This window comes from Rousettus aegyptiacus, unplaced genomic scaffold (genome assembly GCF_014176215.1).
Source record: "Rousettus aegyptiacus isolate mRouAeg1 unplaced genomic scaffold, mRouAeg1.p scaffold_m13_p_5, whole genome shotgun sequence".
Classification (NCBI taxonomy): domain Eukaryota; kingdom Metazoa; phylum Chordata; class Mammalia; order Chiroptera; family Pteropodidae; genus Rousettus; species Rousettus aegyptiacus.
Window position 1 is genome coordinate 108,280,326 of NW_023416308.1, and position 23,714 is coordinate 108,304,039.

Genomic DNA, 23,714 nt, shown 5'->3' on the forward strand with positions numbered 1-23,714 from the left:
ATGATCTAAGCTACAAGTTATGATTAATTTGAGTATTCTGGATACCAAGTTTTTGTGGTTCATTTTAATAAACTTTTAAAAATAATAGCCCGTCACCACTAGGCTCTGTGAAGATGGCTGTGAAATGGTATAAATGAAAGCAAGCCAACTCATGTTTATTATCAGGGTGACACAAAGATACCCATTAATGGGTATCACAGTGATGTTTCTAATCCAATGACAACGGAGTTCAATGTTGGAAAAAGGAACTCAAGAAATACTCCTTCCTTCAGACGGGGATGGGCCTAAAGAGGGTGATAAAGATAATGCTTCCCACCTTTTAAGCCAAAGCATTTCTGTATTCTATAACACTTAGACAAAAAGGCATGAGGTTGCAGTTAAGAGCCCAAGTCAACTGTGGGCAGGTAAGAATTTTAATCATGGGAAGAAGCCTCAGAGCATTAGTACATCACTAGAATGTTAGCAAGATTCTAAATGCTTGAAATCCTTAGGGCAGGAGGGACTCAACTTCCTGGAAGTATCTGAAAGATCTGGTTACTAAGAACCAGAAAGCTATATTGATAGGTGAGGTCTAACTAGCATCCCCAGGCAGTCAATGATTTGTTCTCAGTCTTGACTGAGCAGTCACCTGGAGGGCTTGGTAAAACAATGACAGCTGGGTCCCTCCCTCAGAGCTTCTGAATCAGCAGGTCTGATAATCTGCATTTCTATTAAGTTCTCTGGTGATGTTAAAAGGGGCCCAGGGGAATACGCATTGAGAACTATAGCCCAGTTAGATGTGAGTAGGTTGTAGGTCCATAAAAACTGTTAACAAATCTGCTTTCTTTCTCTGCTGCCTAGGAACTGTTGAGGATGGGAGGGATGCACATCTCCAGAGCTAGAGCTCTAGAGGGAGAAGTACAGGATGGGGGTCACATGGGGACAGTCCACCGCTGAAGAGTAGAACTCGGGGGTCAAGAAGTGAGGGAGTGGGGAGTGAACAGGAAGAGAGGGAAGAGAGGATGGGCAGGGAGGGTAGGGAAAGCAAGGGCAGGCTCTCTTTCCAATATCCACTCCAATCTAACGATCTATCTAGACAACAGTCACACAACACTTGAACACAGTTTTACCACATAGCCACAAAGAAAAAGCTTTCAACCAAATTGACCCTTAAGTAGTTGAGGCTTTGCCTTAAAAAGCTGTTCCATGGAAAAAAGAGAACTAAACTGCTTTCTGTCCTAGAGCTTCTTCTCTCAACCAAGTCAAAGGAAGTGTCCTTGTTCATCACCCATAAAATGACCGGAGAAAAAAGAAAATGAGCACTGGTGAGATTCAAGCAACCAGTGCCTCTTGGGTCTGCAGGGATTATGCAATGAGGATCCTTTTCAGTTCTTATTAAACCACTTATACGCCTACAATTCCCCACCTATTGGGGGAATGGTCTATGCACCTAGGAGAAAGAGTACACACCGCCTATTAATTCCTGTGTTGAAAGTACTAATCCTTATTCTTGTTTCCTAGTTCAAAATGCCCTAGCACATTCTCCCTGCTCCCCATTGCTGGCTTTGCTACCATTCTTAGGTAAAACTGCACTTACTACTGATAGAAACTGGAAGAACAGTTTGGTATACGACTATTTCTGGTTTCATCAGTAATTTTATATTTTTGTTATTATGCTTTTACTTGGTTACAACCAAAGTTTTTATAATGTGCAAGTTGCCACTATTTTAGAAAATTAATTGCAGTTTTCTGTTATAATACTGTGCCTTGTTCCAATTAGAAAATGAAAGCAGAGAGGGAACACAGGCAGTTTAGTGTTTGAGAATTTAGAAAAACCTCAGCTAACAATCTCTAAATGCCTAACTTAAAAAAAAACAAAACAGAAGTTAACAAAAAGCCCTCCCTGGCTCAACTGTGAGTGAGTCAGCAAGAAAATAAGACCCTGAGTCATTGAGCATAACCTATCCAGTCTGGAGGAGCATCAAATGGACAGAGGGAAGGGGGAGATGAAATACATGCCTAGTCTTATTTTTCCTGATTTGCCAATAATACTAAAATTGGGAAGACTAAATAACCTCAGCAAGCAGCGACAGGATATATCAAAAGGACCCTAGACCTTGGAAACAAGGATAAAAATTAAAATGACTCCACATGGGAAAGAAAAGAATCCAGCACAGAGATATTCAAGGGAGAACCCTGGAAAGCAAAAACAGTTGAGAAGAAATGGGAGGTGAAGCACAGACAGCCAAAAAGCTAAAAGTTTGGTAGGAAATGGAACATAAACGCCACTACGCCTGCAACAAAATTAGCAAAGGTGATATCAAAGCACCATGCATAAAATCACAAGTAAACCTGAGACTGTGTCTCTGCCTTGCTGAGGAGGCTGAAAGCAGAAACCTAAAATGAAGAAAGTAGTCATTAAAAACAGCAGTTCTCAAACTCAAGTGCATATCAGAATCATCTGGAAAGCTTGTTTTACATACACAAATACCTGGGTCCCTCCTGTCCCATTCTTATTCTGATTTCAGATCTGAAGTGGAATCTGTACTTTAACAAGGACTCCATGTATTCTAAGACAGGTCATCCGAGTAGCACAGTTTGAGAAGCACTGATGCAGAGGTCTGAAGAACTGCTTAGAATAAGTGCACCAAGGATAAGCACAATTAGCAACTCATTTCCAGAAGAGTTTTCATATGGGATTGTAGAAGAGATCATCTCTTGGGGAGAGATGTCACTTAGTGGGAATTCAAATCAGATAAGTCAATGCTCTGGAGGATGTTCCCTTAGGAAAGTCTGTTGGTTCAACACGCTCATCTTCCTGAACGTTACCACAGTGAGTTCTAAGAGGTAACACCAAAGAGAAGGGAAATTCTGGGTTGAGAAGCTCCAGGAAAGGCCCATTACCCACAACAGCATTCCTTCAAGGACAGAGCTTGACATTACAGATGCAGACACCCACCTATACTTACCTGTGCAAAGAGGGAGATGCTCTACTGTCCCATTAAACCCTTGCTCCCTGTTCTCAGACAAAAATGTACTTCTTGCCTTAAACGGTGATACAGCACAGCTATCCAAAAAAGCTGGTGTCTTCCCTTCCACCAATGACTGAATTCAGGGACATGTGCTGAGTGCTTTGGTGCCTTTGGACGTAAGGGGCAACCAAGACCTGGAAAACCAGAAACCTTTCTGTAGCATGGGGGTTTAAAGTCAGAATGGGTGGACATGGTGAGCAAAACCTTGCTGAGAAGCCTGGATCCTGTCTCTTGGGTGACAGGAACACTTCCCAAATGGGAGCTTTCTAGTTACTTCAGCTCCCTCTCCTAAGTAGCAGATGGTGCCTATTGAGAATCAAAAAAGCCTCACTGGGAGGCCTGAAAAATAGCTCTTGTCACGAGGCATGCAGCAGCTGGCTGGTTGCCTTGAGCCCCTTAGCAGGACAGCAGTGAATTACCACATCTCCTCAGCAGACTTCTCCAACTGCATTTCCTGAGCTGCCAGCCCCATTCGCAACAACATCTTGGCTCCTACCCTGTAGCTGGTTTGACCTTAGCCAGATGTTTCTGGCTACTTATGGAAAAGAGGAACCATGCTATGACTGAGGACTGCCAGGCTGTGCCCAGGAACTGGGCAGGAGATGGTTTCCAGAAGAGGCTGAAGATGTCCATTAGTGTTGACAAAATCAAATACTGTCTCTTAATGATTATAAACAATTATTCTATAATTAGGCAAGAAGGGTTAGAAAAATAGCTGTGGGGATCAGGATTCTAGGTGGCAAAAAGCAGGCACCATCCAAATCATAAGATAAGCAAAATAAGAATATTAAAACTAAAATTCAACTTCGATCCTTAAATATCTAGATAAGAAAATAGGCTTGATGAACTTCCTGTGAAGTCCTCTCCTGATCACTCAATGCCAAAATTTCCAGTCATATGGGATCCAAGAATCAGAGCTTTCCTGTCATTTACGATGTCAAGAGCAGAGAATACCTTGTTTCTGCCCTTTGAAAGGCATGGTAGGACATGATGTCATCCATCAGTGGTGCTGCTAGTTACCACCTAGAAATAAGTGGGACACTGTCGAGATTCTCTTTCATTTCACTCTGCTTCTCCCGTCAGGTTCCCTATTAGGTACCTGGACTTCAAAAAGATGAAACAGACATGATCTCTGCGCTCAAGGAGTTCACAGTCCAAGAAAGGAGGGTGGCATGGAAACAAATAACTGCAATATGGTGTGGTGAGTGTTAACGTGAGTGCGGCTATTAGGTACAGTGGTGGCAAAAGGAATGATCGGTTCTGTTGAGGAATCAGGTTCCACACTAGAGAAGAGCTCGTGGGCAGCTGGGTTTGAGGGAGAGGGGAGTATTCGAGGTAAAGGCACACTGTTAAGAAAGAGCCTTATTAAATTCAGGTTGCCTGGAAAGCGATTCGGCAGAGTTGGCTAGAGCGTCCCGATAAGAGACAGGAGGGAGAAGAGGACGGAGACAACCAAACCAGGCTGCCTACTTTCTATCACTCTGTATATAATGGGTCTTATCTCTAGTTTTTTCTTTAAAACCAATGCTTCCCGTTCCAGGCATTCAATAGCACTAAATGAGGGTGCTGGGGGACATGCCCCTAAGAAATTACACTAAACCTAACTGGGTGGATTAAACATACATACCACACAGCTAAAGAAAACACGACACAACACACAAACAAGTGCATAAAACTATAAATGGCAAAGCACAAAGTGCTAAGGAAATTCTCAGGTTCTGAGCTTGAGATAGAGCTTAAATACTATGTAAATTGGACTCCTTTTGACAAGACCCTGGTCAAATGAGGCCCCATGGGGGGATGTGGGAAGCTCAGTGAGAAATGAGTTGAGTCCAGAAGACCACTAACCACACAATGCCCAGGCGGCTTTTATGGCAATACGAGAGGTCTGCTACAGACAAGAAAGGGTCCTAAGAGCACAGCAGCTGCCCAAAGTTTTTATCTTCCATCATGATTATAACCCACAGAAAAGAACATTGCATAGTATACTATCTTTTCTTATAGCTTGCTTTCTCAAAAAAAAAAAAAAAAAAAAAAAAAAAAATTAAATAAGCATTAATATTTCATTGAGCTCTTTATTCTTTATGTTGAGGTTAAAGATGTATTCAGTTTGGTCTTTACCCAAAGATCCTTTCAGGCCTCTGGGGAAGCTAGCTCATCATCTGTCTAGGGTGTGAGAAAGTCCCTGCCATTTTACAGCTCAGAGCTTCCAAAAGTAAAGCTTGCTGGTGGACCTGGATGGGCCAGACTGGAGTCCTTCCTTATTCCTTATGAGCATGACATCTCTGGTCCTGGCTAGGAGATCACCCATGTCCTTCATTAACCCTGCCAAGCCCAGGAGAGCTGCCATACAGTGAAGGCACAAGCAGTGACACTCACCCTCATGGAGGTCTCACCACCATGGGCTTGCTGCAGCCTGAAGACCTGGGCCACCATGTGTTCCGTGGAGGGGTGCAGCAGGATCCTTCGTGAGGCCAGGCCCACCATTACATATCGGCCCATTGGGGACAGGCTCACTGAAATGGCATTGGGACCTGAGGGTCAAGATAAAAAAGATATTTCTCAGAGTACTTGCTGTTATAAAGAAATAATTCTTCCCCTTAGTCTTTTCTCTTTTTCTCCAATCTGCATCTTTGTTGGGTCATCCTGGGGTTATCTCATAGCACTGTAGTAAGGGGTGAAATGAGAAGGCATGTGAAGTACTGAGTACAGTGTCCGACATACAGAAAGTACTAAATATAAGTTAACCATTGCTATCGGAGAATCACATTTTAAAAAGTTGGTATCATACTGCAAATACTATTTTGAAATCTACTTTTTTCACTTCACACATTCTGAACATTTCCCACCATTAAATATTCTGTAAGAGCATTTTAAGGACTGAATGGTATTATGTCCTATCAATGCACCATCAGTTATTTAAGCAACTCTTCACAACTTTACATTTTTCTCTATGACAAATAAGAGTACTGTGAACATCGTTGCATATAAATTTTTGTATAGTTTTCTGATTATTTCCTTAGAAGCGAGATTGCTGAACCAAAGAGAACATATATTTTGGGGGCTTTAAATACATACTTCCAAACTGCCTTGCAGTTTATGAGTGTGCCCACTTCCCCAAGCCATGACAAAAGCTCAATCCTTATTCCTGGCCACCACGACAGCGGCATATCAGTGATGCTATTGTTGTGGGGAGGACTCTTTTTCTGAGAATCCTCTGCAATGCTACCAGCCAGGACTCCTGCAAGGCAATCTTCCTCTGGTCTGCGCTCCACGGAAGCAGGGGTAGCATGTGACCATTACTCCTACCTAAGCCATGCCTCACCTAGGAATGGCCCATGTACCAGCATCCCTCTGTCACAAGTTGGGCTTCCCATCCCTTACCAAATCGCTTGGTGTAGAGCATTTCACCCAAGTTGTGGGGGGCCAGGGAGTATACTGCCAAGATGCCTTCATCGGGAAAGCCCCTTTGGCTGCTGGGGATGAAAGCTGCCAGGAGCTGGCCATCTGCAGAAATGTCACAGCTGGCATCATTGTAGATTTTGCAGTTCTGCACCAGCACATTCACTGAGGCTGCATTAGACAAAGAGAGAAAAGAAGGTAAGAAAGTTTGGAGGTGATGGCATAAACAATTCTGTGCCAAGAAATTTGGGGGCCTTCCTAGGGCCTGAATCCTCTCTAGAACTGCTAAAAGCTGCTTTGTCAATCAAACTAAAATGTCATGGAACGAGAAACACAAGAGACACAGAAGACATCTCTCTCCGACCACTTTAAAAGAAAACTACAGATAAGTCAACACAATACAACCACCTACTGAGTCTCAGTTCACACTTAGGAAACATCATTTGAGAGATCAGATAAGGAAAAGTTATTATAAATTGTTCCTGGAGAGACACTCAATAGCTGTTATTGTCCAAAAGATCAAAACTAAGATGAATAAAAATGTAAACCCACTGATTCCAAGAAAAAAGGTGATATAGGTAAAGCTTCCTTGGGGCAAGATTCCTACTCTACCTGTGCTTTGTGACCTGAAAGAAGGAAGTCATTTCACGAATTTGCATCTTACTTTCTCATTTAAGAGGACTGAACATTTAGAGATGTAAATCTTCTGGACAGTTACTTGCTAATACTACTGTCTAAATCCACAAAGCGGGATAAGGAGAAATAAAGCCTGGCTAGCTCCCAACTGGACACCTAGAGCTCATTTCACTTCTCACTATGCTCTCTCTATGCCTTATCCATACCATAAGCCAATGTTCCCAAGCAGCCCCAGGCTGCACTTGGCAGTTACTGAGAATGAAGCATGGGTCAGCCAGGCACCAGGATTAGCACCAGGAGTGGGGTGGGGAGTGTTGGAATGTCTGTAGGTAGAGAAAATCTGCTCTTCACAGACCGGGACTGTGCTTGAAGGCATTGTTTTGGTTTTCATTTGAATCCCTCTCCAAGGCCCACTGTGCAATTCTCTGCCAGGATGTGAGCCTGAGCCTAGAACAACAGTGCCCACATCATGGGCGCAAGCAGAACAGCACAACACATCCAGAGGGGCCGAGGTGCTCTGGGCTTTGTCTCATTGAGATCTACTTTATATGCACATGCAAAGAGACTTTACTCAAGATTATCTGGATGTCCACTGTTGGAAGCATTACGGTTAAAGAAAAAAAAAAAAAAAAAAACTGCCCTCAGCTGCCCTCACCAGGTAGGTATCAGGTGATCTACTGCAGTAAGCCAACAGGCATGACCTGGGAAGTCAAGGGCAAGTTTCCCCAGGAAGTCAATTTAAGGAAAACAAAATAAAGAACTGCTTTTCAGGGGCCCTGAAACTTATGAGATTTGGGTCTTAGAGTTATTTCTAAAACTCTACATTCATCCCCCTTTCCCTGTGTGTTGCTAAGGAAGCCACAGAGATGACAGAGTAGATCGAAAAAGACATCGGAGCACATTGATTAGGCTATTGTGCCAACTCTCGGGGGCTGACACCAACAGCACTATTACGCATGAAACCGAGGAGGGACCACAAGGATGGCTGTGTTTGCTAACTAATAAAATAATGACATCCAAATACTCATTGCTATCACCATTAGGGCTCTGTACTGCTCAACTTCCAACCCACCATCTGCTCTAGCCTGTATGGCTGGGTTTATCTAGTTAGCACAGAGACTGTCTGCTCCTTACTCAGGGTCCCAAGCCTGCTGCCAAAATGATGAGTCTCCTTCCCTGGATTGACACATGATTCCATTTGGGTATACAGAACCAAAGGAACTGGGGGAAGCTTTCAGGAGTCCATCTTGGTTTTCTAACCTTGAGAGGCTGTCACAATCCTTAGATAAAAAACTGATCATTTATACTCTAACCATCAAAGGCAGAGAGAGAAACCAAGTGAAGAAATCATAAATATTAAGACATGAAAATAAACAGGGAAGGAGATGGGACTTTGGGAACTCTGAGACAGTTTTGCAGTTACTATTTTATCCACATTGAATGTCTCAAAAATGCATGGCAGGTATTTTATGAAAGGAGGTTTTCTATCTTGCTGTTACACAGATCTAGCTCATATGTGTTAATGTGCAATTCAGTCAAACATATTGATCCTATGATGACACTCAAAACGTACCACCAACATAAAAGCAGCATTAAATTGCTTACTGCCATATTAATTTCTAGGAGGGTGGGGGGTGAGGAGGAGAGTACAAGTAAGGTTTTCCTTCTTCTGGAAAGCCTGGCTCTAAGCCCCTGAAAAACTGGGCATATAGACAAAAAACATTTTGACAGCCTCAAATCCAAGCCACTATGTTTGTGTTTGTACTATATTATGATGATTCCAAGTCAATGGCCATCTTGTAAATTCTGTCTCCTCCCTATAACTCCATCCAATTTCACAACTGCTCCCCATTACAACAGTGAGCGCAGAGACAGATCTGCAAATAACAAATGAAAAACGAATGCTGAAAATTAAAACAGAGCTTCTCCAGCAGTATGTTCTGTTTCAGAAACTGTGCAGCTAGTGATCTAGGGTTTCGCTTCCACCCTAATGAAGGGATGTGGCAGGCGCGCAGTGATTTGGTAGTCTCATTTCAGCAAGCGCTGGGTGGTGTGTTTACAATTTCATTTTTATTTCAAAGCTCCAATTAGCAACTTACATTTGCTGCCTGTTGTCTATTAATTTCCCACATGGAAATGGAAATGTTCAGTTACAATAGTGAGTGGTCACTGCATCAGTTCACTCATGCAGCTTCTCAGAAGGCTGAAATTTTGATGAGTTAATTTATACAGGAAGAGATTTCTTGGATCCCTGTTACTAGTTTTCTCGGGCCGGAGGAAAGTAATTCACTAATGACAACTCATTTTTTTTGGACACAACAATAATGTAAGCAGGTAGAGAAAAAGGTGAAGTGAAATATAGCCTAAGACACTGGCAACTCAGGTACCACTAGAAACCTCTGTCCTCTGCCTTACCACAGTGGTTCTCAAGTGTTCTAATGCATCAGAATCACCTGGAGGGCTTATTTAAAAACAGAATGCCAAGGTAGGGCCTGAGGATCTGCATTTCTAACAAGTTCTCAGGTGTCTCTAATGCTGCTGGTCTGGGGCCACAACTAAACCCGGCTGCATTACCAACTGTCCTTGATCCCTGAGCGGTAGCTCCAGAAACCTACCCTGCACTAAAAAACAAAACACATGTGAGGAATGATGATGGGGCAGTTAGCTGTGCAGCACAGACTGGAAATAAAGGCTAGAAAAGAAAGGATTTTTCAAATCAAAACTGCTTAAGAGCTTCAGGGGGCAGCTCCAGGGGGAGAAAAAACGATGCGGAAGACAGCAGGAAGCCATGTTCCAGACTCTGCAATGTAATCTCCTCCTAATTATAAATGATTTCCAAGTGAAAATGCCCTAGTAGGGAATGGGAGGGGTTAGAAATACTGATGCCTGGAGGAGCAGATGGCTCTGCCTTCCTATCAGCTCCATAAATTATAAACAAACACCTTGTACAAAGATCGATCTGTAGCCTGTTGCTGGCTAGCCAGATGAGACCATGGGAGTGATTAGCAGTTGCAGTGCTTTTGAAAATGCATTAGATACCAATTTGGAAAACCCAAAGGGGTTTAAATCAGCAGGGAAACTTCCTTTTGGCTGTCTCCCCTCATATTTCAGAATAAGACTTCCTCCACAGAGCTCCAGGTGACACCGTAAGTCTTCTCCAAAGGCACCAGTTACTGTATCTCCTGTAGTGCAATCTGCCCCACACCACTCTGGGTACCTACCCATCCAATAAGAGTTTACTCTTTCAAAGTGTAATTCGCAGTGAACCTAATGAGGTCCTTTTTTTTTTCATGAAAGTGGGTGCAAAACTATACACTTGAGGCATTGTTCACAAACCTTTACAGACAGTAATTCAGTGATCCTGCCACCCAACTGAGAGAAACGGGTGGCAAGAAAATGTAGCCTAACTCCAGAAAACTGTTAAATGCAATTCAGATATGTCAGATGATCAGCAAAGTAGTGGCTGCTGAATGCATGACTAAAACTCAGGACCAATGGATCCCAGGCATGGGCTGTGCCCAAGCCAAAGGCTACTTTCAACTGGGAAGTAGGTGATATTCAAAAATGAATCCTACAGCAAAACAAAATAGAGTACCACCGTACTCAGCTGACAGCTCAATCTATCAAGAGTGAAGACCAAAACTGTAACTAGATTTTACTGAGAAAAACAAGGGAACACAATTAGTTAAGAGCTAATGACAGGAACCTCAGGTAAAAGTGACTATCATTCCTGAGGGTATTGGCTGTCATCAGACATATGTGCCCTAAACTCCTAGAATGCAGGTTTTTCTTAAGGCCAAAACTCTAAGAAAAACAGGGCACTCATAAAAAGCAGAATTCTAATACCACAGATGATTTAAATGAGGGGAAAAGGTCAGCCAAACCGAACGAGTCAGTCTGGTTGCACATGATGCTCTTTGATCAGCTCAGGTTTTACAAGAGCCATGATCAAAAGATGTAAGAAGGAACACAGAGGGAGAATGATAGGAAGTGGTAGTCAGAACAAGTTGAGTCTTGTATAAAAAATGTTAAGGGCATCCAGAAAGGCCTTGTGAGCTATGCTAGCAACATATCCAACGCCTTTATTCTTCTATTTTGTTCTCCTCTCAAGGAAAATGATCTCCAACTGGGTAGAAACGACATGAAGAAGGATCAGAAGCCCATTACAGATGCGGCTACAAATTAAGGGAGCAACTATCTTGTTTACAGGAACATCACTCTCTATTGACCATTTACTATAGTGAATGCCAGGTGCTGTTCAAAGTGCTTCTCATGACAATCCTATGAGGTTGTGCTATTATGATTCTCATTTTATAGACAAGGAAACTAAGGTGTGGAGAGATTAACTAACCAAGGTCGTGCTGCTAGAAGGTAGCTAAGCAGAGATCTGAACCTGTACAGTGTAACTCAAGAGTTCATGTGCTTAACTGACCATCACAGGACAACCGACAGAGAAAGTTATCAAAGAACTACCTCTCCCTATGCCTGGAAAAAAGCATCAGACCCAGACCTTTGTATAAAAAGTATAAGTAATTCCAATACTAATTAAACTGTTTCAGACAAAGAAAATGAAGAAAAACTCCAAATGAAAACACAGGCATAACACTGATACCAGAACCCATAGATTTTAAAACAAGAAAAGGACAGATCTATCTCAAGAATATTTATGGAAAAAACTCTATTAACGAGCTACATGAAAGGAATTTAGCATTAAAAATACATCATGAACCAGGTGGGGTGTATTCAAGGAATGTAAGGATGGGTTCACTAATACTGAATCTGTAACATAACAACACTACTATTAAATCAAAGGAAAGAAAAAACATGATCATCTTCATAGATGCAGAAAAGGTATGACTAAATTCAATATCCATTCTTGATAAAAACTCTCAGTAAAACAGGAATAGATTACGTCCTTACAATGATCAACATAGTTCAACCCAAAAGCCATGCTTACTGGGAAAAAGCTAGACGTTTTCCCACTAAAGTCAGAAACAATACGAGGGTGCTTGCTATTATTGTTCTGATGGTAGTAGCCAGTGCATTTAGACAAGAGAAGAAATCACAGGTGTAAAACTTGGAGTGGAGGAGGTAAATTACCACTATTTATACGTAACACACCTAGAAAACCCGTGAGATTTAACTGAGTAACAACACTAATTAGTAAACAAATTCGTTAAGATAGGATTTTAAAAATAAGCTTATGATAATAAACTTAAAGAAATGAATAGGATCTCTATGAAAAAACTTTAAAACATTCCTAAGAACACAAGACAGACTTGAAATTGAAAACCATACCATGTTCTTGCATTGGAAGGTATCATAAAGATATTTAATCTCATGTTAATTTATAAAGTTAATGTGATTGCAATAATTATACTAATAGCATTTTTTCAGGAGGCCGAAGGGAAGAAGTAAAGTAGTTTTAAAGTCCATGCAGAATAACAAAAATGCTTGAGCAGGCAGGAAATTTTGGATTAAAAAAATAACAAGGTGATTAGTCTTACCAGATCCTAAAACATAAAGCCTCAAAACTTAAACCTATGTGGTTATCTCCCATGAATAATCAGACAGATCACTGGGACAAAATAGTCTAGAAACACATCTAAATATACATAGAACTTCTTAACAGGATGAAAGTAGTATCTCAAATCAATGTGGGAAAATGAATTATTCTATAAATTATTTGGGACAAATGAGTAGCTATATTGAGGAAAAGTTAGATCATACTCTGCTTCTTTGAGACCAGGTTAAATTTCTTAGTGAATTAAAGTTTTAAAGGTAAAAAACTAAAACATGAAAGTACTAACTAATCTTTCTAATGATGACTCAAAATCTGGAAACCATAAAAGGAAAGCTGGATAATCCTGACTACTTAAAATAAATTCTATGAAGAAATAACCTTCAGCAAAGTCAAAAGACAAATGACAACTAGGAAATTCCTATTATAAGTTAATTTTCTGATTTATAAAGCACTCTTGCAGAACCGATAAGGAAAAGACCAGCGACACAATAGAAAAACAGGTAAAGAAAGCATATAGACAGGTCAAGACAAGGCAGCACACATAGCTTAGTGTATGAAGAAGCACATAACCTGATTTTTAATATGAGAAATACAAATTTAAAATATCTACATATTATTTTTCCTATCAGATTTTCAGATACCCCAAAATATAATAACACCTTCAACAAGCAAGAGTTTAGGGAAACAGGCACTCTCATAAAGTGCAGGTGGGAGTATAAATTGGCATTACCCCTGCAGTGTGATTGATATAGCAGTATCTACCAAAATCACGAATGTACATACTATTCCTCCCTACAATTCCATTTCTAGGAATTTATCCTATAGATATACTTGCACATGTGCAAAGTGACAAACTGCATTACAGTTATACAGCAAAACACTGAAAACAACTTAGAAGTACCTCATCAGAAGACTGGTTAAAAATGACAGTAAAACAATGGACTACTAGGCAGTTATTTAAAAAGAATGAGCAAACTCTTTACATACTAATATGGAAAGATCACCAAGATATACCATAAAGAAAACAAAGTACAGAAAGCATGTGTAACACACTCCCATTTGGGTTCAACAGAAGATGGAAAATCATACATTTGCATTTGCTTGTATATACATATAATATTTTTGAAACAATATAGAAGAAACTGCTAATTGAGGTTGCCTATGGGGAGGAGTGCTGGGTAGCTAGGAGCAGGGCTGGGAAACTTTTCAGTGTATATCCTTTTCTATTTTTAAAACTTTTGAATGGTGAACAAATTATAGTAGTTCAGATTATAATTATACAAAGTAAACAAAATAAAGCAACAACATAACTAGAAATAAATTTTGGTGAAACATGATCTGGGCCAGAAATATGGAGATGAACATGCGAACTTGGTACTAAGTGAAATGGCGGATTGCGGTTAATTCTCAGCAGAATGAAAGAACAGATTATCGAACATGTGGTTTATAAGTACTTTTTAGAAAAAAAGAAATGATTGCTACTTTAAGTTTCACTAAAAATGAGACATAAAAAATTAACCTCATTTTCATTGTCTGATAAGGATACCAAGAGTGGCATATCGGGAAATGCCACCAACAGAGAATATCTTATTTTAAGGCACCCGACAAACTCAATACTCTGTAGACAGGACAGAAAAATGTGGGCTATGGATGTGAACACCCAAGCGCAGGGTGCTAATTCATGAATCAACATCAACACAGAGGAAATCTACAGTGACATATATCACAAGGCATGGTACAATGTCCTGATTCACCACTTTTGCAACCAGTCCAAAGGAAGACAGAGAAAACATGTTCATCAAGTTACTAGACAACGTAAGATTGTGAGAAAGAACTGACTCAACGTTCAGAAAGATGTTGAGAGGCAGGAACTAGAAACTGCAATTGACAGTAGTAAGATAAAATTTAATAGAAACAAACATAAACATGCTTTGGTTTTTAAAAGATTTAAAGTGTATAAAAGTAAGTGTGAGATAGTAGAGTCCTGATTTATTAACAATTATCAAGGACTTCTAAGTGACTACAAACTCAGTAGCAGCTTCAGAAAATGCTGCCGAAATCTTAGGCTGCACTAACACTGTCCAAAGCATCACTGTACTTATTGGACAGCTCTCATCTGGGGTTTTTACTCTGTGCTAGGCCTCCAAAACTAAAAGAGAGGACGAGAAGAATTGTTAAGAATCTGGAAACCAGATCAGTAAAAGCTTGGCCTGAAAAGAAAGATTTAAAGGGAAAAGGCAATTTATTTTCAAACACTGGAGGACTATTACTTAGAAGAGGCATCGTTAGACCTATTTTATGGAATTCAGAGGTAGAACTAAGACCGACGGGAGGAAGTGACAACTTGGTACAAAAACTGGTGGCTTGGTACAAGGAAGATTTTAACAGGAATTTTTGCAGTGATAGATTAGGCTGTCCTATCAGACAGTGTGACCTATCATCAGAAGTATTTAAGTAGATAGAGGCTAAACTGCCTCTTCTCTGGAATGTGTGCATCCTTCATTACACAGAAGGTGAAATGAGATGTCCGAAATATGATTCCAATTGAACGACTGGGAGATGGGACTGCGAACTTCTTTATAAGCCAGGAAATTAGACTGTCAGGCAGACATATTTGTAAACATATAAACATATCAGTCATGATAGTCGATTGCATTCCACTCAGATCTGGCTTAATAAATGAGTTTAATATCACTAGTTTTTCCTCAAGGGTCACGAGGTCAGCTCTCAATTCCAACACTCCTTTCTCTTTCTCTTAGTTCCACCTAAACTTTTAGTCTTAGGACCAAGAACTACTAGTCAGTAGTTCAGTCCTCAGGGCAAAGATATCTTCATTTTTGTGTCCTCTTTAGCACTGTTTCTAGTCCAGTACAGAGCACTGCTCACTGCTCAGGGTTGGTGCTCTGTGCATGTTTGCTAATTAAGTGTGGCAGACGTTGGAACATGGCAATCAGCTTTTCGATGAAACGATGAAAAGTCCAATGCTACATGGATTTCTGAGTTCTGGCTCACCTGTAAGAGAATCTCCTTCCACCAGCACCCCAAGTTCTACCCTGGCTTACCATTACTGATTTCTGGGAGGTCAAATTTAGTGAAGTCCCACCACTGCAGCCGGTATGTAGTATTGGCAATGTTACTGGCCACAGCAGACTGTCCGTCACCAATTACCGCCCCTGGTTGGGGAGAAGACAAAGAGAGTACATTATAGTATTTACCCACATGTTTCCATTACAAACATAAATCAATATTGGGATTAGTAGGGGAGGGAGGGGAAGAAGCACAACTAGGGCTGAAGACAGCTGACGGATGCCATCTGTCAGGTCCCTATCTCGAAGAGAAACCAGACATGTTTCTCAAGAACAATTCTACGTGGAACTATATAATCCCATTCATCACCTCCTCTGATCATTACTTAACATTTACTTAGTGCCAACAATGTGGCAGGTACTGCACATATCCTGTTTGGTAGGCTCACAATCTAAAGACAGAAATGAATTTTCACAAAAATGTGGGAAAGGGAAAGGGAAAAATGGGAGGATACCATCAACACAGAAAAGCCACACAGAAAAGGATTTTAGTCCCTGGATGTCTTTGTACTGAGCAGTGCTCTTTGGGAGAAAGCATCTCCTCCTCTGTATAGGACCTTCTTCCTAATAAAACACCTCAAAAGGAGGCTTCCTCTAGGGAAGAGGCAGCCACTATACAGCTGACTGGATAGAGACAGTAAAAAATAAATGAGGTAATACTTGTTCATTTCTTCTGGACCCCTGGCATGTAACACAACATTAATTTATGAGCCTAGCTTTTCAGCATCAAAATATTTTTATTAAGACAATATTTTATAGCTCTCCCCCCACACTACCTCGTGAGAATTTCCTTGAATTCAGATTCACTTGTAACATCTCACGGTTTAACTTTCCCTGAGATATACACTTCTGTATGACATTTTTTCCTTGGTAACCAATTAAATAAAAAATGGATTTTTAACAGGGTGACACTTTAATTTGCAGTTGTATTTCATTTACATGAACATGTCATTTCCTCCTCCTCCTCCTGAGGTGCATTTCATACACAACCACCCTTCTGATCAGACAGAGCCAAACCCTCTTGGGGAAATAGAACATCCTTGCACGCTAGGCAACCCAAATGGTGTTCTCTGCTGCAAATCAACTCCTACTTTGGGAAACTGAACCTGTTACAGCTTACTAGTCTCGGAACGATGGACAATTTTATACCTAAATTATTCGGTATCACCATTTTCCTTCTCCGCGTGTCACTGCGAAAGGGTCTTGTCATCTGTATTTTTTTTTTTTCTCTTTAGCAAGCTGCATGTATTGCTCTGCTACTCTTGGTGTTACCCTATTTTTTCCTGAAATGGTCAAGAGATTGTTCAGAGAGAATATGTCCTCCACACAAGCCATGAAATATGAGAAAAGTACTCTCCTTACTCTTCTCCTGCCGTTGCAGGTTACTGCATAAGAAGACTCTTTTCAACATTAGTTTACTAATAATGTCCTCATCCCAATTTCAATTTGTAAAGAAAGGTACAAATATTATAAAAGCTCCTTTCCAAGATGATGATCCTTCTAGGTTATGTATTCTCAACATGGGCACTACTGCCCCCATGGGAGTGAAAACTAGCTCATGGGGGAAAAATCTTAGTACAATCACTAGTTCCCCTTCAAAGTACCGCAGTCTAAAACAGATATACAGCATATCTGGGACATTAAAATTTCTTGGGAAGAGAGATGACTGGGGAAAAAATGTCTAAAAAGGATCCTTAGGAGGGTAATAATGAAATAAAGTTTGAGAAATACCATTCTAGAGAAAACAATATCCTCCAAACAACATGTTCTTCAAAATCTTGCAGATTCAAAGACATAGATCCAAATAGTCATGATCTCCCTGAAGGCCTGAAGAAGACAGCATTTGGGGGTGCTGTCAATGAGCCCACTGACCTTAAACCCCTACCAAGGGTCCTGGGACATATCATTCAAATGAGGTAAGTATATGCCCTTGGTTTTAACCTTTATAGAAAGTTCTATAATTATTACATCTAACTGGGAACTTCTGCTGAACTTCTGGGTCAAAAGGAGGGTAAGTATCCTATAGGACTTTCTTAGTAGGAACATCCTTGATTTTTTTAGGTCTCCTCGATAATGAAAATCATTTTTTAACTCTAAGGTCTACCATTTCCCAAGAAAGAATTATTCGGTTTCACTCTGACCCAGGCTCAATTCTACTGAGTTTATGAATTGTTCCCCTGGCTTGCTTATCTACTAAATGGCTGACATCTTTCTTTGATCACTAGTTTCTCTCAAATTACTTTATTTCCTTATCATTTCCTCCAACTTTTAATAGAAAAGCATATAACCCAAAATGGAAGAATGATAAGCTGATTTCCTCAGTATATGATGAATGGAATGCTAGTTGCTAAAAGAAGGTAGAAAATAAAGAAAGAAACCCCATATTCTAGGAGCTTAAAATCTGGGGGAGAGGATAAGAGCTATGAACAGGAAAACAGTTAAGGAAAATACCAGATGCTTTAAGAGTGCTGTGGATCTGCAACTGGGAACACAAATAATTAAGAGTCCAACCCACAGCTCCAGAAGATCCTGTACATGCCTCAAGAAACATCTTCTTGAGAACAGCTGTGCAATAAAACAAACATGTATGGTCGTACTGTGTGGAAGAGACTTGGGAGGTGTTCCCTGCCAACAGTGCCAGAGTGCTGGGGAAAAAAGGAGCCTGGCACCAGGGAAAGTTGGTTTTAGGTGCCGTGTAAATATAGATTAGGGAGCTAAAGATGCCAGCAACAGATTAAAGCATTGTCACCAGCTTCTCTTCTCCAAGAACTGCAGGCCAACATCAGGAAGAAAAAGTATCACGCTATTAAAAAACGCCAACCATTTAATAGGCTTTTGGCCACTAGGCTGAAGGTATAAGAAATGTGCCAGAATGAGTTAATGGACTAAGCTACAAAGTATTTACATAGGAAGCACTCAGCTTCAGAAACCAAGTCCTGAGAGACTGCTGAAGGATTTCTGAGGCCTCAAGATTTTCTTGGTAATAAAAAAAAATGGAACAAGCTAGACAGAGTTTCTCAATCTCCACTCTTGGTATTTTGGGCCACATAATCCTTTGTTTAGGGGGTAAGGTGGGTCTTGTGAATTACAGGATGTTTAGCAGCATCCCTAGCCTCTACCCGCTGGATGCCAGTAGCACGACGCCCCCTCACCTAGTTGACAATGTCTCCAGACATTACCAAATGTTCCCTGGGGATCAAAATCATCCCTGTAGTTTAGGAGACTCCAAGCTACACAAATATAGCCTACATTTTAATTCCGAGATAGATGCTCTTACTAAGGGCCACTACTGGAATGCCCACTGCCAAAAACACCAAAACCATCAATGATACTGATTTTAGAAAGAAACTAATCAAAGGCACAGCATTATACTAATATTCCCTTAGCAAAGTTTTCCATTTCTGCTATGGGTTAGAGTCTGGCTTGAACTGGGATCTTATGACTTCTTGATTGTTTTTTTTTGCATGTTTCAAGGAATACAGTCTTCAGAACCAGACAGATGTAATTTTGACATTTCTTGCTAGTACCTACAGTAGTGTGACTTCATGTAAATTAATCTCTGATAAAGGTTTTCTTTATCTGTAAAACAGAGTGGGCCTTGTGCACTATAGGATGTTTAGAAGTATCCCCGGCCTCTCCTAATAAAGAAATCTGTATAGGTATAATAATAATACCTACGACCTCTCTGCTGGTGCGAACTTTTACTGAAACAATAAATCTAATATAATGGCAAATAATAAGTGTCTAATAAATAACTACTAGTAAAATTATTTTGATCATTTACTCTTATTTCTGTATGCTTTTCCTCTTCAGGTACAGCTCGGTAATCAACAACAGCTCATAGAGGTCATTTTGTAAGAGACTGGCCCAAATAATGTGCCAGCATCAAGAAAGAGAGGTAATTAAGAATTAAGGTCAAATGTCTAAGCCCTAGACTCTTTAGTAATTTCTCCTTGAAAAACAGACCACATTCTGGGCCACACTGTAACAAATTTAAAAGGCTATAAATCATATAAAGTATGCTGTCAGACTACAAGGGAATTAAACTTTAGAAATCAGTTAACAAAAAGATAACTGGAAAATATCAAAATACTTGGAGATTAAGCAAAACACTTTTAAAAGCACAGGCTCAAAGAGGACACCCCAAGAGAAATTTAAAACTATTTGAACTAAATGAAAACGAAAATACAACTTATTAACATTTGTGGGATACAGCAAAAACAGTGCTAAGAGGGAAATTTACCTCATTGAATGCATACATTAGAAAGAAGAAAATATCTAAAATCATTTAAGCTTCCCTCTTAGGAAACAAAAAGAAGCAAATTAAATCTGAAGTAAGCAGAATAAAATAAATAAATAAAAATTCAAGCAGAAATAGATGAAACTGAAAACAAGAAATCAACAGAGGGAAAAAAAAAATCAATGAAACCAAAAGCTGGTTCTTTGAAAAGATCAATGAAATCAACGAACTTCTAGCCAGGTCAACTAAAAAAACAAAAAAAAGGAAAGAACATACAAATTATTAATATCGGAAATAAAAGCGGGGACACTACTACTGATCCTATGGACACTACGAGGATAATAAAGGATTATTATAAACAACTCGACATCTGCAAATTTGATAACCCAGATGAAGTGGGCCAATTCCTTGAAAGACACAGTCCACCAAAATTTACACAAGAAATAGATAATCTGAATAGGTCTATATCTATTAAAGTGAATCAATCATTAATAACCCCCCAAAAGAGAAAGCACCTAGGCCCGGGTGGGTTCACTGGTAAGTTCTACCAAACATCTAAGGAAGAAATTCTACTAAATGTCTATAATCTCTTCCAGAAAACAGAAGTGGGACTATTTCCTAACTCATTCTATGAGGTCAACATTACCCCAATACCAAAACCAGGCAGAGACATTGAAGAAAGAAAAACTACAGACTAATTATCTCTTATGAACATAGAAACAAAAATCCTCAACAAAATATTAGCAAATCGAATCCAAGAATGTATCAAAAAATTATATACTATGATCAAATGGGATTTATCCCAGGTATGCAAGGCTTGTTTGACATTTGAAAATCAATTAATATAATCCAATACATCACAAGATAAAGAAAAAAAAATCCTGTGATCATATGAACAGACGGAGGGAAAGCATTTGACAAAATCCAACACCTATTTATGGGGGGAGGGGAGGGCGGATGGGGGAGGAACTACCAGCACACTAGGAAAGAGAACTTTTTCAACTCCATTAGATTAAAAACAAAAACAAAAACAAAAAAACAACCCTATAGCTGACACAATACTTAATGGTGAGAAACTATATGCTTTTCCTTCAAGGCTGGGAATAAGCAAGGACGTCTCCTCTTACCATCCTCTTCAACACTGTACTACAGTCCTAGCTAATGCTATAAGACAGGGGTCCCCAACCCTAGGCCATGGACTAGTACTAGTCCATAGCCTGTTAGGAATCAGGCCGCATAGCAGGAGGTGAGCAAGTGAAGCTTCATTTGCATTTGCAGCTGCTCCCCAGCACCAGCATCACCGCCTCAGCACCACCTCAGATCGTCAGGCATTAGATTCTCATAGGAATACCAGTCCCTGGTGCCAAAAAGGTTGGGGATCACTGCTATAAAACAAGAAAAGTAAATAAGAGATATATAGATTAGACAAAAAGAAAGAAACTGCCTTTATTCATAGATGACATGATTGTCTATGTAGAAAATTCAAAGGAAAAAAAATAACCCCTGGAACTATAAAGTGATTATATCAAGGTTGGAGTATAAAAGGTTAATATATAAAAAGTCAACTGCTTTCCTATATACCTACAATGAACAAATGAACAATTAGAATAGGAAATAGAAAATGAAATTAAAAACACAATATCATTTACATTAGCCCTAAAGAAGAAATACTTAGGTATAAATCTACATCATGAAAACTAAAACAATGATAAAAGAAATCACAAAGGATATGAATAAATATTAGAGAGATATCCCATGTTCATGGATAGAAGGACTCAAAACTGTTAAGATGTCAATTCTTCCCAACTGGATTTATAGAGTCAGTGCAATCCCAATCGAAATCTCAGAACATTAATTTGTGAACACTGACACACTGATCTTTAAGTTTATCTGAAAAGGCAAAAGATTCAGAGCCAATGCAAAGAACAGAAGTCAAGAATGACACTACCTGACTTCAAGACTTATTATAAAGTTATAGAAATAAAGATACTGAGGCCTTGGCCAAAGAATAGACAAATAGACCAATGGAAGAGAATAAAAAGCTCAGAAATTAACATACAAGTATAGTCAACTGGTCTTTGACAAAGACATAAAGACAATTCAATAGATAAGTTACAGTCTTTTCAAAAATGGTGCTGGAATGATTGAACATTCACATGTCAAAAAAATGAATCTAGACATAAACCTTACACTTCAGCAAAAATTAACTCAAATTGGATCATAAACCTAGACATAAAACATAAACTATTATTCCAAGGAGATAATGTAGGAGAAAATCTAGGTGACTATGGGTTGGATAGACTTTTAAGATTTAATGCCAAAAGCACAATCCATTAAGGAAAAAGCAGACAAATTTAACTGTATTAAAATTAAAAACTTCTGCTCTGTGAAAGCTCAATCTTTCTGTAAACCTGTGACTGCTCTTTAAAAAGACACTATTAAAAGAGAACGAATGACAGCAATAGTCTGGGAGAAAATCTTTGCCAAACATTTATAATGATAAAGAACTGGCATCCAAAATATATAAAGAACTCTCAAAATTCAACAGTAACAAAACAACCTATTTAAAAATGGACAAAGGATCTGAACAGACATCTCACCAAAGAAGATATATAGATCGCAAATAAACATAATCGAAACCACTGATAATACCAAATGCTGAAGAGGATGTAGACAACAGGAGCTCTTACTAATTGCTGGTGGGAATACAAAATGGTACAGTCACTTTGGAAGAATTTGGCAGTTTCTTGGAAAACTCAACATACTCTTACCATATGATTCAGCAATCATGACCCTTGGTATTTTACTCAAATGAGTTGAAAGCACATGCCCATACACAGATATTTATAGCAGCTTTATTCATAACTTCCCTAACTTAGAAGCAATGAAGATATGCTTTATTGGAGAATGGATAAACTCTGGCACATCCATTCAACGGAATATTATTCACCTTTAAAAAGAAATGAGCCATCAAGCTATGAAAAGACGTGGAGGAAATTTAAATGTATAGTACTAAGTGAAAGAAGCAAAAAGCTACATACTATATAATTTTAACTATGTAACTTTGGAAAAGTCAAAACTATGGACAGAAAAAGATCAGTGGTTGCCAAGGGTTTGTAGGAGACAGAGATCTACAAGGAGATTTTTTGGGCAGTGTAACTATTTTGTATGATACTACAATGGTAGACATATAGCATCAGTCATTTGACAAAACCCAGAGAACTACAACACTAAGAGCAAAACCTAATGTAATCTATGGACTTTGGATGATAATGATGTGTCAATGTTGGTTCATGGATTATAACAAATGTACCACTCTGGTGCAGGATGTTGATAGTGGGAGAGGCTATGGGTGTGTGTGCAGAAGGAGGTATACAGGTGCTCTTTGTACTTTCCACTCAATTTTTCTGTAAAGCTAAGAATGCTCTAAAAAAAAAAAAGTCTAGGGCGGGGGAGGGAGAGAGCTGGGGAGAGGGAGCGTGCATGTGTACATGCGTGCTCTCAAGAATCTCATTCATATTTTTTTGTTTTAGGAGACCGTGGAAACAGCAATTGTCCATAAGAATACTGTTAGTCATGACAGTTCACTTTTTATCACACAACCACAGAGTTCTTCCCCTGGAGCCTCAGAGCAAAAGAGAAAATAAGGATTATTCTGATGAGAAGCAAAACAAAGGAGAAAAGACACACTTACACCCAGTCATCCTGGCCAACTACCAAGGAACAACAAAGGCAAAAACCAATCTGTCAAGCCTCATTCTCGGAGTCAGGTCTTCAACCTGTTGACCAGAAACCTTGGGAATGTGTCTAGGGAT

The 23,714-nt window shown here is 39.6% G+C and overlaps 1 protein-coding gene across 9 annotated transcripts in view; it reads right to left on the bottom strand.

Annotated features, from left to right (window-relative positions):
• AMBRA1 (autophagy and beclin 1 regulator 1) overlaps positions 1 to 23,714 on the bottom strand; it is a 149,246-nt gene that overhangs the window by 22,906 nt on the left and 102,626 nt on the right. For 8 of the 9 annotated variants that reach the window (XM_016146737.2, XM_016146734.2, XM_016146732.2 and 5 more), the window contains 3 exons: positions 15,636 to 15,746; positions 6,396 to 6,584; positions 5,391 to 5,545 (listed from right to left, as the gene is read on the bottom strand). In XM_016146737.2, coding sequence (XP_016002223.2) covers positions 5,391 to 5,545; positions 6,396 to 6,584; positions 15,636 to 15,746 — 455 coding nt within the window. Of the gene's footprint in view, positions 1 to 2,948; positions 3,146 to 5,390; positions 5,546 to 6,395; positions 6,585 to 15,635; positions 15,747 to 23,714 lie in introns of all 9 variants that reach the window. The other variant, XR_004950832.1, reaches the window with a different exon arrangement.